Source organism: Anticarsia gemmatalis, chromosome 11, assembly GCF_050436995.1.
Source record: "Anticarsia gemmatalis isolate Benzon Research Colony breed Stoneville strain chromosome 11, ilAntGemm2 primary, whole genome shotgun sequence".
NCBI classification, from domain to species: Eukaryota; Metazoa; Arthropoda; class Insecta; order Lepidoptera; family Erebidae; genus Anticarsia; species Anticarsia gemmatalis.
The window spans coordinates 10,069,284-10,092,653 of record NC_134755.1 but is presented as its reverse complement, the minus strand read 5'-3'; the positions used below and the strand labels follow the sequence as shown (position 1 = coordinate 10,092,653).

Genomic DNA, 23,370 nt, shown 5'->3' with positions numbered 1-23,370 from the left:
TATTAATCTGTGGTCATATTGGGTATAGGTGTAACGATATTATTGAGAAGCTCGTGGCTTAGTTAACAATAGCCGCGCGAATCGATCTCTGAGATGAAGCTACGCATGCCGAGGCTGTTATGTGGATGGATGACCATCTTATACACATCTAGTTCCTCCGTGTTTAGGAAGGGTTGTGGAGGTCCGATAGGCAGTCGCTCCATGTAAAATACTGGTATCCAGCTGCATATGGTGAGACTGGAAGCCGACTCCAATATAGTGGGAAGAAAGGCTAGGCTGATATAGTAACGATATTATTAGAAGAATATAATCACTCTCATCGCAGTATTTTAACAAGTAATTACACTTGAATGACGCAGTTTCATTGTGTCGTTAATTACCGTGATATACAAAACATTTGTACATATAAAAATATAATATATGACATAGTGATTTCTGTTTGTGCGTGAACCTTGCTACCAATACTGTGTGTTTAAAATTCAAAATAAACTTGCTGTGTACATTTTCATTTATTTTTATTTAAAACAAAATTAGGTTGAGTTTTAAAATAGACCGAATTTAAATAAAAATAATTTCTATTACTTGCTCTTGCGATAATATAGGATTATTCATTGTAGTCTTTAGTCTGTACAACAGTCTGAGGTAAAGCAAATACTTAGTTATTTTAATAAAAAAAACTCATGTCATAGCTCGACATTAAAAAATGGTGGGCACATAATGTAATATCATGTATTTCATGAAATAAAAAAAGTATTAAAGATAAAACAAATCTTATTCTTGGTGCTTATTGCTCACAAACTGGTAAATGACACATACAAATGTCAAACATGCCATGTTATGTTTGGCAAGCATTTTCCTTAAGAATTTTCCTTTAACTGAACATTGATGCGCATACGCTTAAATGTGTTAAGGCGTACCTGACTTTTAAACAGATCGCCACTTTCCACCTCAGACCACTTATTGGCCAATGGGACATGGTTTAACAGTACTATTTTATATTCTTTTTATATAGTCGATGGTGTAATTATATTTAGAATTCAGTCCGCACGGTGTAACGATCTCATACGTAATTCACATAACATATTATTACGCAAATTAAGCCTCTCAAACACAACATAGAAGGCACTTTTACTTTTAATCGATCAGTATTCAGAAAGTTAACTTTCCCTCGCTCGTGCTGCCGATGGCGAAGTCAACACGGAAATCTATGTTTATTAAACAAGCTTTCGTTTAGATTTATACGATCGTTGAAGTAATGAACGACGTTTACTGGATAATAGAGGCCGTATTAGAAAATATTCAAACGATTGTTACTTTCAATGTACTCAGGTAGATGCAATGCCACCTGTTATAAATAAGTCATCTAAGAATTAGTTTGAAAATGGAGGATATTATAAAAGGGCAAGCCATAATACCGAGAGAAACGAACAACAACAATAAATATACAATAACAACTGTTAAAGTTAACGAAACACGTTGGAGAGCGGCGCCCGCGCCGGCAAGCTTCTAAACTTACGAGTGCTCACAACAAATAAGTGGCTGACACACAGACACACACAAAAGCAGGGTCGTGCTCGCCCGCGGCGACGCGCCTGCGCAGCCTGGGACACAGGTTTACTCAATGAACTGTACGCCACAGGGATGGCCTCACATTATTCTATCGATAAAAAAAAATAACTCATAAATGATTTCATACAAACGACGAATCCGCTCTATATTCACATCGAGTCAATTAACATTACGTGTTTCTGTCTATATGTTATGTATAATAGGCTCTGGCGTTTTTTTTGGGTCTATCCCACTAGTCCCGTTGAGTTGTCCCGTGACGGGACAACTGGCACTATTTTGTCCCAGTTGTCCCGTGGCGGGACAAGTGACACTGTTTTGGTGCCAGTTGTCCCGTTGCAGAAAAATCACGGGACTAATGGGACAGACGGAAGGGTCAAAACAACTGGTTCCATTGAGTTGTTGTGTGACAACAGGTACTTGGTATTTTGGTAAGATAGCTGATGATGAATTGTACGCTACTCCATGTAGACTTTAAATTCACAAGAAGTTTTTTTTACCATTTGGGCTTTTCACTTTATAATTAAATTGACAAGAGTGTCTATATCTATGACCTTCCATACCGTTATGCGAAATTCCCTACTTGAAAAAACATAATGTAAGGAAACTAAAAATATATTGTTAACAGGCCCCTGGAGCAGCTCAAACACTCAAGTCAATTCAACATGTACCTAATGTAACTTCAACTTATCTACTAGAAATTAAGAAAAAATGTACAACACAACGTATAACGTCTGCTATCTTACCAAAGTACCAAGTACCTGTTGTCACACAACAACTCAATGAAACCAATTGTTTTGACCCTTCCGTCTGTCCCATTAGTCCCGTGATTTTTCTGCAACGGGACAACTGGCACCAAAACAGTGTCACTTGTCCCGTCACGGGACAACTGGGACAAAATAGTGCCAGTTGTCCCGTCACGGGACAACTCAACGGGACTAGTGGGATAGACCCATTTTTTTAAAGTTACGCTCTCTGCCAATATAAGTATTTCGGTAGATGCGTCATCTATTTATAATGTGGCCGCAACAAGCCAACAGACAAGTTTTTACGATCACTCTAATGTCACTCACTTTTCTTAATTTATCGGTACACTGCGTCACCGACAGAAATATGACAAAAAAATCACTTGAGATCTTCATTGACAAACAAATTTCTTTTTAAACAAATTGTTAAATATTCAGTGATGGATGACAGTGACATTTTTCGTATACAATAAATGAGAATCACGTTTGTCAATTTGCCCAACGTTAAATAAACCAGTTTTTATTTGCAGCTTGCCACTTATTTCATCTCGTCGTATCGGAACATCTGATACAGTATTAAAATTACAGTTTTAATATGAACAACGTTAAGAACAAATAGCAGTGTCCATTTTGTATCGATGAGTTTGAGATCAATAGTGATGACAGCACTATATCTGAGTAGAGTAGACGTTAAGTAGGCGAGATCATTGCACCGACTAGCGGTGCAGTTTGCTATCTCAGTCGCACGCTCCATCCAAATCTAGCGGTGCACTTTTTCCCTCTCTTTTACTCTCCGAACCAAGGCTTTAGGGCTGCCTATTGAAAAACGATAAAAAAAATGTAAATCGAAGTGTTAACGGGCTGCTAAAGAACGAGATTGGTGTCCTTCAGTCAGAGAATTTACGAGTGCACCGAGCTCGGAGCGAGACATAAGTCAAACGCCAAGAAGCGTGCGCAGAGACCACAAAGCGATTTATTTCACTGGCAACAGCGAGTACAACGGGTGGTCCCGACTTGCGATTTCTTCGCCCGGGGTCTATATCTGTAATGGTGTTTCTAGTCATAAATACAGGTGCGATAAGTATCGGGCTGGCCGGCGCGATGCGAGGCGGCGCGGGCCGATGGGTGGTCGACGCGAAATTCGGCAGAGCGCTGCCCTCGGGACCGGTTCTGAGAAGGCTCGGCGCGTCGGCGGCGGCGGCGGCTATTGTGTCTGCCCTCTGCCACACGCGCCGCTTCATTACCGTCCCTCTAGACCTCTGCCTCCCCTCCCGGCCCGTGCGCATGTGTTACTGCTCAACTAACCCAGGCGCCAATGCCTCCCCATATTTGTGCACTGATTTCAATCACTTACTGGTGTTCAATTAACGATAAGTGTAGATTTGTGTTGCTCTTGAACTAGATCCCACTAACAATAGTATTATATGGGAAAATACGCAAGCGCAATATGGCAAAAACCGAAGCAGCAAACACTCTCACTTTATACCTTCGTGATACACTGAGATATAGTTGAGAGATATTTCATATTATTTAATTTATCAATCATATGAATCATATTTGTTATATTAATGATATGCCATAGATCCCCTGTTCCCTAAGAAAACATCCAACCTTCGTCACAGCTTAACAGGTGATTAAAAAAATAACAAGGTAAAATGCATTCGAAACGGCAAACAGAGCCTTCCCGCACCGATAGTCTACAATAGACGAGAAATAATATCGTCCACCTAATCTCTTTTTCGTTAGAGGCGCGCCATATTTCATTCTGGCAGCCATTGTCAATAAGAGCCGAGGTCAGAGGCAAATAGGAGAAAAGAACGTCCACACTTTTGTTTTCTTTTTCGAACACTCAAACAAAATAAACTCTAGCACAGTTGCTTGAACGCGCCGCCTTTTAAAATTCGAATTCTAATATCTTTTTTCTATCCCATCTTTTCATTAATATATTACGTTGGACGCTGGCTGTCAATTTTGTTTTTTAGTCGAGTTTCAAGTTGGTACCTGGACAGAATGATGTCTTCCATTTTACGGTGGGAGCTTATTGTGGTGTCGGTGCCGTCGTGTGAAATGCCATAAAATATAAATAAATTGTTAAGCGTACAGGACTAATCACTAGTTTTGTTAACAAAGGAAAAAAGGTTTGATGTCAAACGTGTCACTTAGTTTTAAGAACTGTGTAAAGCCCATATCAGTAGTGATTCATGTTGTTGAAAATATTTAGTTTATTCAGAATGCTCATTATGTCTAAGAATAAGTGAATAAGGATAAAGAAAAAATATCTGTTCCGAGAATTGAGTTAACATTAGCTTCAACAAAAACAGATTTAAATAAATTTTACCTTTGAGGCTCTAATGCCTTTACACAAATATTTAGTTTTATATTAATCAGAAATTTAGCTGTCTTTATGAAACGAATAGGTAAGTACTTATAGAGTCAGACCTCGCGACAAGAACATAGATCTCTCAATAAACAATTAGACACAGACAATCTCATAGGAAATTGGCAATTGACCTTTTACTTGAACTTTAAATTGACGCTAGACTGGAATTTATTAAATGCAGTTATCACTGGTTTACATGGCACATTTACATACAGATCCGATTCAAGGCATTACTAGTACAAGAACGATTTTAAACGAAAGTAATAAAGTTTATCTCATAATTTGTTCATCATTCATTCAACCCGCGTAGATTATAAATTCATGAGATGTTAAAAAATAAAAGTCAGCCGACATTAACATGAATACCTAGATGAAATAACCGTATTTCCTTCATAATCAAAAACTAGGTGCTCTCTTAATTGTATAACATGTTGTAACTCGTGGAAATGACTTCTGAAAATGTGTATAAACTAATTAAAATAATTCATATTCTCACGATAGTCTCAAACAAGCAACCCACTTCTGTTTTATTATATCACACAATTGTAGCGAGACGAAAACGAAACTAAAATTCACAAGTGCTTTGTTATATTACGTCATTTGTTACAATTGTAACAACTTACTTTATTATGAACTATCAAATTGACTCACTTTGATGTACGAGATTAGACTGACACAAGGAAAAAGCAATAACTTGAAAAGTAGATTAATTACTTCAGTCATAATTTTTGCAAGCTTATAGTTACGCCAATTTTTGCTCTATGAAGAGAACACAAGCTCAACGCACAAACTCTAGAATCCTTCAATAATAAATAATACAGAACCGCAACTATAGACGGAAATGTGCTTAAAGATATTGTATAAGATTCAAAAGTCCCCAAGCCTCAAAACACATTCATATCCGAAACCAACATCCGTATAGAAAATATTCGGGGAAAAAACATATGAGTGAGTAATTGATCAAATTGCTCACTATCATATTGAATAGGGGACTTCATATTTCAATTGATCAATGCAATTCCACATAAGCTTGCGTCATGAATCATGATCGCAAGCGGTTAAGTCCTCCCATTGATATTTTTCCTTTTATAACTTATATTAATTATATTCACTTTATTATTATATGTACCTTAATTAGCATTAAGGAAAAATTTACAAAATGAGGAAATAGAAGTTCTAATTGCGTTCCATAATTATATAACCAGGAAAGTCTGTTAAATACCTGAAGCTAATATACCTAACATGTAGGCATAAGTAATTCCCCAAAAACCTCTGGAAAACTGAATTGTTTCTTGCTCAACTAATACAATAAAATAGGTTATTATAAAAGGTCTTTACATTTCTTTGACTCCGTAATGCCAAATTATACGATCATTTGACGCTTAAACGAGACGATGAAAAAAAACGCAATTAAAAAAAGCATTGGTTGACAACAGATTCTAGTTGTAGCACCTTCACATTTTTGAAATAGCTTACATTTCATTTAAGTATCATTTATTCAACTTAATAAATAGATGCAAAAACCTTGAAAAGGAACTATAACCAGTTAGATTTCTTATTGTGTCTTTATTCATAGCTTATCGGACCAGTCACGTGACGATGACAGTAATCATCTGTTTGTGAGTGAACAGGGTCAGCCGTCGTTCACGACTGGGTCGCCACCGGCACGCAAGTGTCAGGTTGCTCAATCATTTATTAAGTAATTACAACTTTGAACAAAGGTGAACACGGTGCTTATACGTGGATCACAATAAAGCTTAGTATCATATAGTTCATGCTGTATCTACTGATTTACACGAAGCACTCCTTCCGAGGTCAAACTACTTTCTTAGAACTCTATCGTTTTAATAATGTGTTTTGTTTTATATTTTATTAATAGATGCTTCTAAAAATATGTATAATTTTTCAGAAAGTAGTAAGATCCTGAACAATTACGTACAGAAATATGGTCTAGTTTAAATCCAACGTAATACTGATTCACAGGTACTGCAGAAACTTTCAACAAATTTCAAGAAAAACTCATTTGGAGCAGCGCCTAATGGATACGGTGAATTTAAATTTTATGGGGAAAAAACGCATTGTTATTTCAGCTACTGCAAATTACATTTAGATTTCACTGATTGCATTGACAGCTAAATGGTTATTGTTACAAGTTAAGATAAAGCAATCGATAGTAACACAAATTGCAATACAAGTAATTCAAACTGACATTTTGCATTTGATATTGCGCTGGTACAATAAGATTTAAATAGTTTAGATCAGTGAATAGAGTAGCTCAATTCTCTATAACTATCGCCTACCGACCACCGGCTAGCTAACGCGAAATTTTACAAGAAAATCTGTATAGCGCCTCTACTAGGTGGGCTCCATAAGAACTATTGTGGCAGTACATTTTTAATGTCAAACTCTCGATACTCGACAGTACTGACTGTAGAGAATTGCGCTACTGAAAAATGTATAGCATTGATAAAACTGACAATAATAATCATGATGACAGCATGAAGATATGAGTGAGGTCAGTATGGCTGGATGAGAGAACAGTGCAACGAACTATTTGGAGCGGTGCGACATTTAGTTCCGAGAAACGCGACTCGGCCGCTCGCCAGCCGCATGCCGAATAATGACGATTGAAAGCGCCAAAGCGCAAAATGTACAAAAAGATAACTGCTGGAATAAGAAACATTCAGCATTTAAAGTCATCACAAATAAAAATATTAGGTACCTACTAAGAAAATAGAGAGAGATCAAAGTTTCGGCGAGACAAAAAGGTATGTGAGGGTGAGGAAGACGTCGTCAAGGATAGGGCAAAGTGAAGGGAGGCTTTACGGAAGAATGACCCCTTTTATGGAACGAATAGCCAGGGAGAGTGAGAGAGAAAATAAAAAGAGACGAAGATGAGGAGAGCGAAAAAGAAAAAGGATCTCTACATTTCGCAGTTTATTCTCCCCGCGTACAAGCTAAACGGCCATTTTATTGCACACGCGCAGTTATTAGCGGAACTGTTGTTTCAAACACCTCATTTGATTTGCTTTGCACGAGTACTGTTGACAACAGCCAACAATTTTGAGAGCGACGGAAATTCCACTCGCCATTTAGCATAGATTTTACTGTAACGGTTTTCGTCAGCGAATCATGTTAAAAGAGGGTATGCAAGAAGTGGAAATCTAGACTAATGTATATACATAAACAAGAATATTCAACTTGCTTTAAAGTAAGAATTGTATCTGTTCAAATGAGTCTAGTCGTTTAGGCTATTGGTGACAAAATACACATGGACGCTCGAAAATCCTCACTTCCTTAATAGCACCGGTTAATGTAAAGAAACGTCCCAAATATTAAATTAATGATGACTTCAAACTGGACCACGTCAACGACTTGTATAAAATTATGACTATAGCAACTACAGAGCGATAAATTAAGGCTTTTTATATATTTTTACCTTCTGAATTTTGATACGGCTGATCACAACGACCGGTCATGTTTGAGCACAAGTGACGCAATACCAGACGCGACTACTTTGTTAGCGATAACGTAACGTTGTCCGACTACGGCCTTTATTTTATAGATTAATGTGCAACTTATGTAGATTGAGAACATCGCCAACACACTTCGCCATTTTCACTTCCGAATTCCGATCTGCTCACCTCTACTTGTCTCTGTCTTTACCATCACACTGTACGGTTTTGGCACAGCAAAAAACTAAATGATGACCATCATGTTGTTATATTATTAAATAAAACATAGAGCGAATACTAAAACATAATTAAAGGATTTAAACAGATGCGGTCTTGATTGAATGCCTCAGATGCGCTCGAGTTTGATCTATTTTTGTTCTGCATTTCGAATTAATATCGGTAATTGATGTGTTCTGCAGCCAGATAATATATGGTGGCCGCACTCACAGCCAACAACAACGCGCTTATTATTGACTTGCGCCTAATGAGCTTCAATGTAATCAATAACATTGCAAGGACTGCCTGCCAGAAACACTATTAGCGTGAAGTCATGTTTCAAAGGATTTCTTAGAATAGTCAGCTTTGATGACCTCTCCGGGTGTATTGACTTCGTCAGACGTTAGATTAGACATACATTTTGCATTTATATTGATGAAATTAAATTAAATTGTATGGCCACAAAGGAAGTCCGAATCAAGATTTCATCTAAAACTATCAACTTTTTGTCCAAATAAACATTTATCTGGACACAAAACAAGTTAAGAGCGACGATCAAAAGGCAATTTCACGCAAGATGAAAGAGGCGTTCTAGAGTTACCAATAGTCGGATGCGATTGTCGGCGAGGCAAATAACAGGTCCCAGTGATCGTCTAACAAGCACCCGCCTCCTCGCCAAACTAAAACCGAACCGAGACGGTTAATCTCGACAAAATTAAAATGGCGGCGCACTCAACAAAAGCGAATATAGTGAGTAATTTGCGCGATATCGCTACACGAAACAAAACTGAATACATTAAACGATAACGACTGCAAATGCAAACTGTTGACCGTGTTGTTATGATTTAACACAAAACTGTGAGGTTTAATCACTCTTAATTATAAACAAAATGATGACCGCACGTTGGTCTTATTTAACACAAACCTTACATTTGTTTAGTGGTACACGGAAAACCGGGTTAACGGCTGTTTTATTTGACTTACGCACGCTAAAATCTATGTCGACGTAACCGACGCAGCGTACACAATACATCATAATAGTTCTCAAGATGTGTAAATAAAGTTCAACGTGATTGACCGGACGTTTAGAAATGTTGACAATTCATTCAATCGATTAACGATGTACCGAGACGAAGTTATGTGGGAATGACAAGATTTAACTGCACATTTTTAATGGTTTTATATAAACACCATGCAAATTGCCTATTGTGAAATATGAACTGCGGAGTGCTATACACCAACAACAATGGGATCGTGGGAAACAATACAAATTGGCAGAGGTCAGAGTTGCAATTTATTTGCACCCAACGATTACGATTAAGTAAAACTCAGATACAGATCATAACAGATGCATAACAACATAAATATCAATAATCTTTTTAGTTGTGCGATGACGAGTCTCACGGGGAATCACTCTGAGGTTCGAGCGGACTCGCGCGCTATAAAGAGGAAATAAAGTGCGACTCAAAGCCCGTTTATAGTCAATGTAGCGCCAGACTTTGTTACGACACCATCGGTGTTCCTGATAAACAATTAACAAATAAGTGAAATAAAAATGAAGAAATATTTATTACTCGGGAACAACTTGAAGATGGAAATGGAGTTGAACGAGAATCGTTTGAAGATAATCGGAAATAATAATTACATCAAGATAAACAGAAATATGGGCAGTGTTATTATGGTCGGGACTGGATGCAGTATTGACGTTTTGGAAAATTTCGGCAACTTAGAAATGATCGGCGGTGGTTCTACAGTGCAAATAAATGCGTGTAATAGTGTTAATATCATTGATTACGAAGTGAAAGACGTTTCGGACAAAACAGTTACTTTGAAGAAAAATTGTGAAAGTGAAAAGACTGAAAGAAGAAAAATGGTGGACAAACTAAAACATATTTTCTACGAAAAGAAAGCTACAGGTTTAAAAGGGTGTTTCTGCTTTATGTAATAGTTAGTAAAGATTTAGAAAATAAGGACTATTTATTAAAACATTTAAGAACATTTTTTGAATATTATTTTCCCCAAGTATATGTAATATTACTTAGGTCGGGGGAAAAGTCTTTTCGCATTATATGTACCTAGTATTTATGAACTTGTAATAAAATCTCTTTAGCTTCAAGAATCACAAATGAGTCACGGTTCATTAGGTTTCTTTCAGTGAGCTCGTGATGCCAAATATCGAGCTTTTTTTGTGTAGAGAAAAGATTTTATTACAAGTTCATACATACTATAATGCGAAAAGACTTTGTCCCCGACCTAATATTTTACAGAAAATGGCTGTGTCCCTACAGTCATGTCCCCCGTGTTAGATGTAAGGATGACATATAATTCTTCGAACGCACGCTTAGAGCCGGGGAAGTACTTGCGTCCTTATTCACCTTGTTAATATCCTCGTTATACAGTCACGTCATAAGATTGTTATTGATTGTATAATTAATAAGCTGAAGCATTTGCAAGTCCGATTAGGTTTATAACATTACTGGAAAGAAACTAGTTCCTCTACACTCTGAGAGAAATACCCAAAGTTGAGAAGTAGATGTGTAGATCACACAGATTTTAGGTTTAAAGTTACAAATTACTACTTTTATCACTAATGGGAAATGCGGCAAAAAAAGGGCGGAAAATATTAAAAACCCCATTATTTATCATTTCGAAATAGGGTAGGTTTTCATTACAGATTAGCTAAACTTTCGGGGGTCAGCTTTATATTGGTTTACTGACCTAGTAGAATTAAGTATTGCTAAGATTAATATCAAAGGAATTTAGCACAGGTAAATCACCGATGACCAGTCTCATCTTGATCTTCAAATTATTTCAAAACTACAAAGGAGATGACCTCACACAAAATCTTATTCTGAACACAAAAGATATAAAGCGAACAGAACGAATCGTTTCATAGCACGCATAATGAACTATGGCGTTGTTAAAAATCCTTTCAGTTAGAATATTTGGCACACCGCCATGTGTTTTTAGATAATTTATGCCTGCGACATTACATTGACTAAATACTTACAGGCATGCGGTTAAAATTAGTGCTTATGTACGTGTAAATACCGTTACATAATACCTGTGTATGTATTATACAATATATTGTGTGCCAGGCTAAGAATAATATCAAATTCGCTACCGTATTTTTCAAATAACAAAGCGCAAATTGTATTACGATTATGATACCTGAATGTATGTGTATAGAAATAAACCCAATTTTAGCTATAAATTCCGTGCAATAGGGGGCAAATCTTCCTAAGGTTAAATATCGGTATCCAAACTTTGGGCTACAAAAATATGAATGGGGATGGATGGCATTACAGCTGTTCGTTACTGCTTCACAATTCAGTTCGGGAAATCCTACGACGCATGCACGCAGGAGATAACTATCGTAATTTTGTTTTGTCTAACTAATCTCTCGATATATTTAAGTACTGACTCATAAGTATATTAGTCTTCCTTTGTCTTTCAAACAAACTGAAACAGTTGCGCGATTCTGTACAATCGGTGCTATCGAGTAGAGTCTGACATTTAAAATGTATTGGAAAATAGTTTGTCTGACGCCCACAAGAGGCGCTGATTCGATTTTTATACAAAATTTCTCAATAGCTAGCTTATTGTCAGTAGTAGATAGTGGTAGAGGTTCGCGCTACTGAGTGCATCAATCAAAATAAGACCACGTGAATTGGCTACGTTTCATGTCATGTTCATATTCAGTTATGTAGGTATACATGTATGTGTGTCACATTCCTGCCTTATTTCTTTTAAAATTATGTGACGATTGTTGTCATCTGTTATCGAGATGACGTCACATTGGAGTTTTGGACTTTTGCCACATTTTTCTATATATTGTTATTTAATTTTATGTCGATAAGATATATGCTTAGACATGTTACGTTACATTGTTTTTGAAGATGATATCGTAATCATTATATCAAGTTATGGTTAATTAAGTAATAATCTTATCGTAATTGGCGCTAAGGATTCTATATATAAGTATATAATATTTTGCGTGGCGTTCATTGAATTGCCTTGAAGGCATTGTTGGCAACTATTTGTGTTTTGAAAAAGGCATTCAAGGGCCGCATATGTATAAAGCGTTTAGCATTCGCTAAGTGCAGGCACAAAATATATAATGGCACTATTATCTCCGACAGTTTCCAACCTTACCGACTTTAAGAAACACAGGACCTTTTATGAAAATTATAATTTCAGATCAATATGTCTTTATAACTTGATTAAAATTAATTTATTTATACTCGTAACCGGCGGTCCTGTATGACAAGATGTATGGATGTGAATGAAACAAAGGAAGTTTGTAAGGATCGTACCAAGTGGCGTTCTTTGGTCTCTTCCTACCCCTATGGGAGGAAGGCGTGATTTTATGCATTAGGTCGGGGAAAAAGTATTTTCGTATTATAGTATGTATGAACTTGAAATAAAATCTCGGTATTTGGGTACCTCACGAGCTCACTGAAAGAAACCTAATAAACCTTGTACTCATTTGTGATTCTTGAAGGCAAAGAGATTTTATTACAAGTTCATACATACTATAATGCGAAAAGACTTTTTCCGCGACCTAATATGTATGTAGATTAATTTGCATTGCAAAATAATTTACTAATCAATTATAAACTGAACAGACAGTGACTGATACTGTGTAGGCGGTTTATCTCATGTGAATGTTTATCACAAAAATTACTGTAAACTTTGATAAAATAATGTTTGAACGCATTCAATGATTTTTTTGTTACAAATAACTATTTCACTGCAATTGCTCTACAGAGGTTGAATCTCACAGTTCATGGTCAACCCTGCTAAAAAAAACTATGATGCGCCGTTTCTAACCTTCAGCCCGCCATGTGCCTTACTTTTTAAAACTATTATATAACATGCCGCCTTAGTTAATGGCCAGTATGACCGCCCTATACGAGCACATTCATACTGTGGCCAATGACCTTGATATTTGCACACTAATGTCATTTCAGATAATGTTATCGTCAGTAAAAGGAAATTCCACTCTCTAGCACTGTCGAGTATCTTTGAGAACTCATTAAGGATAACAAAGAAACCATTGACTATGGAATGCAATTTTGAAGATAAAACCTCATTGTCCAGCACTATTACTGTACAGTTATCACTATTCTTATTTTAAAAAGTTGACTTCACTGTTCAGAGCTTTGCAGTTTTGCTTTTAGTCGATTTTTAATCTCGTATATTTAGAAATCGAATCGATTGATTTTTGTTTGTGAAAATCTGTAACGTTTAGAAACGAAATAGCGTCACAATTCTGATAAGGTAATACCGCATCGAGTGTGGCTGTAGGCGGAAACTGCCTTTCCATTGCTCTCAATATTTCTAAACTAATTCAAATTCTTCGCGGAACAGCGACAAGTTACTGCAATAGGAAGTTAAAGCAGGTCAAGTTTACAAAATCGTAAATATTCTGATAAGTTTAAACCGTGAAAAAAAATGTTTAAACAATCAGTAAGCCATAATCTGCGGCAACCTGCTATCAAAATTAGATAACTGTCGTAGACTTTCACTGACCGGGTGATTTCACTCAGCGCGGCAACTCGGCAACTAATGAACTGATTCGATTCTTGCGCAACAATGGCCACCATCGACCGGTCATATCATTCACTGACTGTCTGGGAATCTGATTACGGGCTATTAAGATAACGTCTGGTTGAAAAAAAATTGCTAAGTACTTTTCGTCTGATTATTTTAATGATTCAGGTCAAGAGCAGTCTAAAAAATGTAAAAACGCTAAGTAGACAAACGTTCCTTAAATACTAGGAAAATAGTTCCCTGAATTCTAAAATTAATGACATTTTAAACTATAGATGTACAACCACAAAATTAAATATTGAATATACTACGGCTATAGTTTTAATCAACACGTCTAAGACATTTCAAGCATTAATTGAAGATTATTTATATTCCGAAAGGAATAAACACATATCCTTCAATGTTCACGTATTAAATTACAAAAACAGACCTGCCCACCGGAAACCTAACCAGTAATATATCCTGCTAAGACAATCAACCATCGACATTGAACAATGTCTTCATCTATAAAATAATACAGATACGCAAGGCAATTGGCTCACCAATTTATTTTACAATTTACTCAATGATCTCATGGCCGTGCAAATAAACCAAATCAAAGATTCTATAAATATGGCTTATTCAACAGAATTATAGAACATCTGTTTTTTTAATAATTATAGTTACTGCTGCGACAATTTTCATTACATTTCCCTTTGCTTCGTATATCTCAAGATTAAAAACATACGACTAAAAAGCTGTACATCAAAAACATTTCAAACAAGAAGAAAAATATTGGCACCATTTTACACGTTTAAATAAAAAAATACTAGTGAAATAAATATTTTAAACGGAGTTATTTCCGTGAGTTACTGCAAGCGGATATTTCGCAATACTAACCAGATGACTGCTTACACAGTGCATGAAATAAAATGTCTTAGCTTCATGTTCTCACGGATAATTGTAGGTCAGGCATATTCTAGAAATACTCAGTAATTACTGCTCATACTGCACATGATCTAATTGAAAAACTATCGCACTTCGTCATACTTATTAACTTATTTATTCAGAAATAAGGAATTCAGTAATCCATTGCAAAAGGTAAAATAATTGCGTTACAGTCAACCTGGGTAACTTTGAATCCTTTGGGTAACATTGAGTGGGAATTTGAACTAGTTTCGATTATTAAACCAACACAATTGATAAAGATTCATTTTAGTTTTGCAAACTTTTATCAATTGTGTTGTTTTCATATGAAAAAATTATCGAAACTAGTTCATATTCCCACTGTCAATGTTACCCAAATGATTCAAAGTTACCCAAATTGACCTTACAATAAAATAAAATTCTAGATAGAATAAAATGTCTCTCTCGTGAAGAAAAATGACATAATAGGTGCCTGCCGCAGAGTTGACAATTAAGAAGGGTACTTAAAACATAACTGCGAGATGACCCACTAGCTCAGCGATGGAACGACCGAGATGCCCTGATGAGTTAATAAGCTTCATTATGACATTAAATAAGAAGGTAGGTTCATCTCGTGACTCATTAAATATGTCAACTACTTAACCACTGTTTTGTAATATATTACGTTAAAAAACATAAGAACAGGATAAATAAATTAAAAATATCAACGTAGTCGTACAATAATCGAGTGTGACACTCAAAGTATAAACACTTAACTTTTTACAGCTGAAGTGTGAAATGATATTTTGTGAGTATTTGACTTTTACCACAAAAACACTTGTTACCACTCTTTTTATGTCAATAAAAACATCTTAGTTTTTTTTCTATCTTGCAAAAGTCGAGTGAAATTCTGCGCCATTTATGGTCAGCGGGGAAACGTCGGTCTAACCTTGTAGAGGCGTGTCGGTCGCGATTCTTTTGTCCTAGTTTTAGTTTTATTTACTTTGTAAGTCAGACACGGCGCGTCTTCAGATTTCCAATCAGACAACGCGAGACCTAGTCAGTGCAGCCTGCATCCGGTAGGAGAGCCGTGATCACGATATCACTTTACATAAACACTGCCGGATTTTGTTTTGTATTTCGACATCTACAGAATGACTAATGCAGGCTGACTGTTTCGAAGCCTCGAATTGAATTACTATTCATTACAGAAAAAGGCCATACGTTCTGTGCAAAGTAGGCGACTTCCGAGAATGGTATTTCCTATTTAAATGATTTACGCATGTTCTATGCAAATTTAATATCTGCACTTAAAAAAGTATAGGGGCTACATTTATGTAGATGCGGGTTATTTTAATACAGGATACTTTTGTATCATTTTGTATCACGTGCACTTCCCCTCGGAGCAATCTTAAATTTTAACTAATGCAAAATGTAATGGCCAAAAGATGAAACTAAAAAGAAATCAGTTGTGCACGCGCCGGCAGCGCAGGCGCAGGGCCAATGAACGTTGACAGGTGCCGCGCAACCAATCCCGATACAGAATCTCACTTTACGCGACTCGCTTCAAATCACGAAATTATGTCTACATCCTTCTCTGCCACATTCAAATCTTATTGTGTGCAAGAGAGACATAGAAGCCCAAGGACCTCTCGCCTAAACCGGGTTGCCGCTGCGGACTCTTTGTTTACCGATCAATCTGAAGATTGCTTAACTCGCTGAGATATTATTAAGAACTGTCTTTTTCCTTCTGCGCGAATAACACTCAATATGCTACGCTGTGAAGATGATAACTTTCGCACAATTTATTACACCACCATCTTTGTGAGCTTTTAATCTGTCAGATTACGTAATCCTTTGTTAACTGAAAAAGTTCATGTACCTAGCTAGACAGTACTGAGTACGGGTGGAATTGTAATTCTCGTGGTATCGTCCCACGCATTCCAGGAGGTCGTTACTGTGCGGTCTAATGTCAGTCATTCATTAAGCCGAGTGCATTCCCTGGCATACAAATGTCCTTCCTGTCGCTTGTAGCTTCGAGTTAGTCGAGACTCAGCGACTAACTTTCTAACATTTAGTCACACCGATCTACGTTCAAATTGTTCAACGTACGAGAAACAAACCTACAATTTCTGTGAAACATAAATCATTTATAACCAGTAAGCATAGGAAATGGAGCGCAACCTAATTTTAAGTTCCAGATAAAATGTTCACAGATGCGTGTATAATGTAGAGTCGAGCGACGGCCGGCAGGCGCGGGCGGCACCGCGGCGCCGATATTGCTTGTTTTATTCACATCTCTGGCAAAAAATTGGCATTACTCCAAATCCTAAACGAGATGGCGTCCATAATTATATCTGTGTATTTCGAAATCCTAATCTCGATATAAACAGGTTTATGGTAACAAGAAGTATAAGCTGCAAAAATACAGTTCGCGAAACTGGTCCGTCCTTCCTCGACAAGTCGAGATTCGAGACGCGTAAACTTTACTTTGTATTTGTAAGAAGGAATAAATTCGTAAAAGTATGATATTTATAATAAATTGGTGTAGAATTCTTTGGCGGATTACTGTGTCGTATCGTTCATGAGCACGCATGCAGTATGCAGTAGTACCGCAGTGGTTCGCTGTGTCGCATAGAATCGATTAGCCCACATCGAAGCTTAGATGGTGTGTTAATTTAGCATCTGGTTATACACTGGCCTCGACACGGTTGTTCTTGCACCGTTGGTTGGGACCTAATTACGTGGACCAAGTACTGGGAGTAGATCTGTGATAGGAAGCGGACGAGGAACTGTGAGACTAGCCGAACCGGTCATGCCCATGGTAACGGGGCGCGCGTGCCGGCTCTCCGCCTCTAGACGTGCACCATTTACTAAATAAATAAACATGAAAGATGCAGACAGTAAAACCCGATCACTGATTATACACTAAAACAAGTTTGTCGACAAGCCGAAAATAAATATCAGACTTATTATTTACTCAAGCAAGAATATTTTCACGGAAGATTTTACTAGCAAAAAATTGTAACCAGATAGATACAAGTATTTTCGCACATAAATCTTACGTGACTTTGTGATGAGGTAACGTCAGAAGCAGCATACGTCCAATGAGTCGTGGGTGTTATCGTCGTTGAACGTGATCAGACACGGTGATACTGATAACAAACCTACGACTCTACGTATTAGGTGCCCGTTAGTACATTCTATGGATTTGAGTCATCTATGTTTGGTGTTGAGTAGCTTTCTACAACTCTATAAGTTTTGTAGTTATTTTTATTCTTTCTACATTCGTATCGGAGAAATTGCCATTTTCTTATGTTATATCTAATATCTATATTGACTTTCCACACCTCTACTAAGCTTTCCAAAACTGTATTTGTTTCTGCTAATGGTCACAATTGCATCACATGCTGTCGGATATTTTTATGTCAACACATATTATAAAATTACATCCTAATCAGTGCCTTTCATCGCGCATTTATTGGGCTTAAAATTAAGTACAGCGAATTAAGTAAAAGTCCTAATTTTCCGTACGCAAATAACATGAAATTTTGCCATTTTTCTTCAATAAGAATACCAACATACCTGTGTAAACTGTGAAGATATTTTGGAGTGGTCTTCTTGGTACGCCTTGCGTGACTTCCGTCGTTCCGTGCTGAGGGAGGTGAGCCTGTCCAAGGCCCTGGACTCCAAGGCTTCAGCGTTAGCCCTGATCAGACGGCTGATGTTCTCCCACTCCTCAGTCATGGCGCGCCAGGCTGATGCTATCACCGACCCTGAGGGATAAAATCAACAATTCAATTATTTGCATTTTGGCGTGAAGCCCAAATGACTATCTTATATTCTTAAGTGTATAGCTTAACATAAGGATAGGTCGAAGAGGAGGGAGAGTGTGGAAGGCTGTCCCCACCACCATTTGGCACGAATAGCCAGGAAGAGAGAGAGAGTTAAGTGTATAACTTAACATTTTGGCATTTACTCCATGTGTTTGTGCTAGGGTTACCATAATTAAGTTTTTTAGAAAGTATCATCTTAACATATTTGCAGGAAAATAGTTCTTTAATTAATAAATCTTCAAGGAATGCAGAGTCCTTAGCCCGTGCTCAGTCAGACTAATGGACTCAAACTTAAACCATAGGGCAGTAATAGCATAAATAAATGATAAAATATAGTTCTGTTTTCATTTCAATTGCCAATTGCTACTTATTACAAATGTTAAAACTATTTGTCGCGATAAACTCATGCATTGATGCGATAAGATAAGACTATCAATCGTGAATAAATGCCAATGATATTCGCATGATAGATAACAAACTGATAACGTATTACTAAACTAATCTTCTTGTAAATCAAAATAAAATAGACCTAGATTATCAATTTATAAGAAATGAAAGCACAACAAAAGATCTTTTAGATTTCGATAACTTTGATAATCGTTTCTATGAAATACATACATAACACAGCTTGTTATGGGCAAAGATGTAAGCGGAGTATCAATATCTACGTAATATTTCACTTGGTGCAAAGCGTTCAAACGTGGCGATATTATTTGCAAGAGCCTAATTGGAATTTAGTTTTTTAAAACCTCGTTTTCTGATAGTAAATTACCAATAAGAATATCAATACGAGGATATCAAAGGCAAGAATGTTTTTCTATTTAATAGTGTTTGTTTATCAGACGTAGTTTAAGAAAGTCATGTTCACTTGTATCATGTTTTTTATTTGGACTATAATTATGTCTCCTATAACAAATCTACTTTAACGACTGGATATATATATATCTCCAGAGAGGCCTATACCTATGTATCTAAAGATAGACTTTAATATCCTACTAATATTATAAATGCGAAAGTTTGTGAGAAATAATATGTATGTATGGTATATATGTATGGATGTTTGTTACTCTTTCACGCCAATACAACTGAACCGATTACGATGAAATTTGGTATGTAAGTAGCTGAAGACCCAGAATAACACATAGGGTTTTTTATGCCGGAGTTTTCGAGGGATCGGGGTCTACACGGGAAGAGTTTCCACGCGGACGAAGTCGTGGGCGGCCTCTAGTACTAATATATTGTCCGGATTACAGATGATCCAAGTCGTATACGCATCGACCACAACCGATACATTGTTGATTATTCCCATTTTAAAGGATTTAGAGCAGAAGATGTGATTACATACAATAAAATTATAGAATAGATGTTAGTAAACAAACATTGCCATATGTAAGGGCCGGCCCACAAAGCGACAGTTATGGCGAGAACAATGACAGCACCCACATACACACCTACCACTATAGATGAATATTCACATAATTATTACTTATCATATCTATTACTAATATTAGACGTGCCATCATCCCTGTGGGTTGTTTGTTTCTTATTCACTATCTGATAATCTGATACTGTTTTGGTATCCATACTAATATTATAAATGCGAAAGTAACTCTGTCTGTCTGTCTGTTACTCAATCACGCCTAAACTACTAAACCAATTTGCATGAAATTTGGTATGGAGATATTTTGATACCCGAGAAAGGACATAGGCTACTTTTTTCCCCGGGGAAATGACGCATTCCTATAGGAAAATTCAGGTAGCGGACGAAGTCGCGGGTAAAAGCTATTAATCAATAAAGTGTTGATCCTATTTGGTACTTGACTACAGTTTCAGCTACTCTTTATGAAATGTCAAAAACAGTGTAGAATTACGGTGTAGTGACGTCACAGTTTCATATTTTGGATGATATCAAATGAGTGCCTAATGTTTCAGTCTGCATTCATTACAATTTCAGCAACAGGAAGAAAATTACATCGCCTAAGCATTTTAGACAAACCTTTTCCGAGTACAAGATTAATAATTTTTCGTTAAACTATTAATTATCCAATTCGACAAGGCTTCATTGTAGGAATTGTTGGTACGAATTCCAATTGGAGCATGTTATAGTCTCACAACTTAGTAGGGAGCTTTGTATGCAAAGTTCTCGACTGGCAAAACGCGACAAAAGTCAAAATTAAGAACATCAATGACTCACAGGCTTATTAACTTTCGATTTGTTCGATAAAGCTACTTTATTTTGGAAATAAGTTGGCGGTCCACGGTGATTAATTATTAAAATAAGTTTTAAGTCATATTTTTATGAACATTTTGACATTTGCCAATACCTTGATGCCAATTTAACACTAATCCGAAAACCTAAAAACAATTGCATAAAATAACATTTTTAATAAAAAAATGCTGTCTCAACCCGCTGTATAAATGTCAATTTCCTAATCCAAATTGATTAAATAACTTTTGTCTAATATTATTACAATTTCGGACCTACTTACCTAGATCTAGATTGCATTTAAAATATATTGCAATTCCAACGACCTACTTTAAATTTCGATATCGGGAAGTATTTCTAAACACCAGTTAACACAATAAAATATTTCTAATTTTAACAATTAATAACAATTGTCAAATTAACAATTATATTGAACTTTTTATATACCTCTCACTGCTGGACGTTAAGATTCCCAAATAAATAAAAAATGAAGCTATATAAATCTGAGTCCACGTATTTATAATATATTTCATGTAGACCTGACTATGTTATGTATACCCTCTAACGTAAACATGTAGTCAGTGACTATATCCTTGCTCACAAGATATTGACACATCTTATTTAAATTTAACGGTTTCACAAATAAATATGTGCTACCTGACCAGGTACAGCGCCCACTGCGGCTGCACAGTGTTTATTATTGCGCTAATACTATATAACTGTAAAAATAACTTGCACCATAATGTTAGAAGATCGTTTGCTGGTGCTAATAGGGATAATAATTATTGTTAAGTGGCGCTGAGTTTTACCGTTAAGTTCTTCACATTTGTCCATCTTCTGGCCCTGCGCCGCGGCGGCAGAGAGCGCCAGCGCGTATTCGCGGTCGCTCTTCATCTTGGCCTGCAGGGACCTCTTCATGGTCTCCATGAGCTTCAGCTCGGCGTCCTGGCGCGCCAGCAGCGCCTCGTGCGCCGCGCGCCCCGCGCCGCTCGTTGCATACCCCATTGTAAACAAGCCACCGACCCACGTCTACACTATACCGCACATTGCAAACATAAACACAACACTATTCACATCATTCTCCGTTATCACCGGCACAGAGTTTATACGTCACCTCGTAGCAAAATTCAATTTATTGGCACGCACAACCGATTCGTTAGAAAGGAGACCGACTAAGCTTTAAAAAAGAAGCTTTATTTTTTTTCTTAGTGCTAGCACCCGCATCGCAGCCTAACAGTAAAGGCTTTTATAAAAACTATTTAACAAAAAAACTTTCGATAGAAACGTTTATAACGAACGAGGTGAGCGCGCTCGGAATATCAAAACGCGCGTCCGCACGGCAACGTCGTCCGACCTGAATGCCATCTATCGCGAGCACATTACGTCTGGTGCGGCCGCTACGAGCACTACGAGCTGGCCCACTCTGGCTCAGTCACCCGTCGTCGTCGCCTCGCCCGCTGTCCGTCGGCGAGGAATTGCTTCAAAACAAGATGATATAAGATCCAGACAGTACATTACAAATGTTCATGATACGTCGCCTCCAAGCGCGACCAGTTTTGTCAGACTAGGCGCAGGTTGTGCTTATCTCGATTTTAGAACCGTATCCTTTGTTTACTGGTTCTTAATACGGTTCCTATATATCCTTTGTTCGGTAACAGTGTTATCTGTTACACAGTATTATGGAAACATAGATATGGCATTGTTCTTTTTTCTTTTTTTAAAAAATATAGACATTTTGCTACCTATTTTATACATTGTCCCACTGGGCAACGAAAAGAACACGAATAACATTTAGTTACAAAACAAAATAGAATTAGAATATTGACCTACATCCTTCAGTTATGTAAGGAACGCAGAATCAACTATGATAATCATATTATAACATTGTTCTACTTAAAAACAGAAAGACAATGCTTGTATGACGTGGTTTTAACTTAAAAAGCTATCAAGACAAGGCGTCAGAAACAAATCTGATGAATAGACGTAGAATAAGGTCCATCAACCTTGCTTTGTTCAAGTACCTGTGTGGAAAGCTTTTACGTCAATGTAACTAGTCACCAATACATTAATTCAAGGATTTTTCATAAACAAGGTAAAACCAATAATCTACTCGTAGACTTAATGCAAGTCCTTAAAACTTTTTATACACTGATACACATATTTTATACAGGACAGATATTATTATAAATAGAAAATTGTAACACGTTAGCTTAAAACGTTTTTTTTTTTAGAATTAAAATGTGATTGGTAGATAAACTATATTTTATTATAATATATTTATTTTTCTAAATAGTAATCAACTGAAGTGAATCCAGCCTTCTTTATGACATGAAACATATTAAAATCGTTTTATATATTACTGTTTTGATTTTATGAAAGCATTTGCGATTTTAACGTCTGTATATCTACCCTACGGAAGGCTCACTTCCTCCTTGTCACGCATCGACGGTACAAACCCATGAGCTACGGTTCAGTAACCTAGGACTTTAATTCCTAGTTTTAAATATAACAAACAATGCATTTG

At 36.7% G+C, this 23,370-nt stretch overlaps 1 protein-coding gene across 2 annotated transcripts in view; it reads right to left on the bottom strand.

Annotated features, from left to right (window-relative positions):
* The window catches only part of FER (tyrosine-protein kinase Fer), a 61,429-nt gene extending 39,146 nt beyond the window's left edge, over positions 1-22,283 (bottom strand). The window contains exons 1-2 of one of the 2 annotated variants that reach the window (XM_076120222.1): positions 21,656-22,283; positions 18,390-18,580 (exon numbers count right to left, since the gene is read on the bottom strand). In XM_076120222.1, coding sequence (XP_075976337.1) covers positions 18,390-18,580; positions 21,656-21,851 — 387 coding nt within the window. In that variant the 5' untranslated portion in view covers positions 21,852-22,283. The remainder of the gene's footprint in view (positions 1-18,389; positions 18,581-21,655) is intronic. The other variant, XM_076120223.1, reaches the window with a different exon arrangement.
* Positions 22,284-23,370: the final 1,087 nt, after the last annotated feature.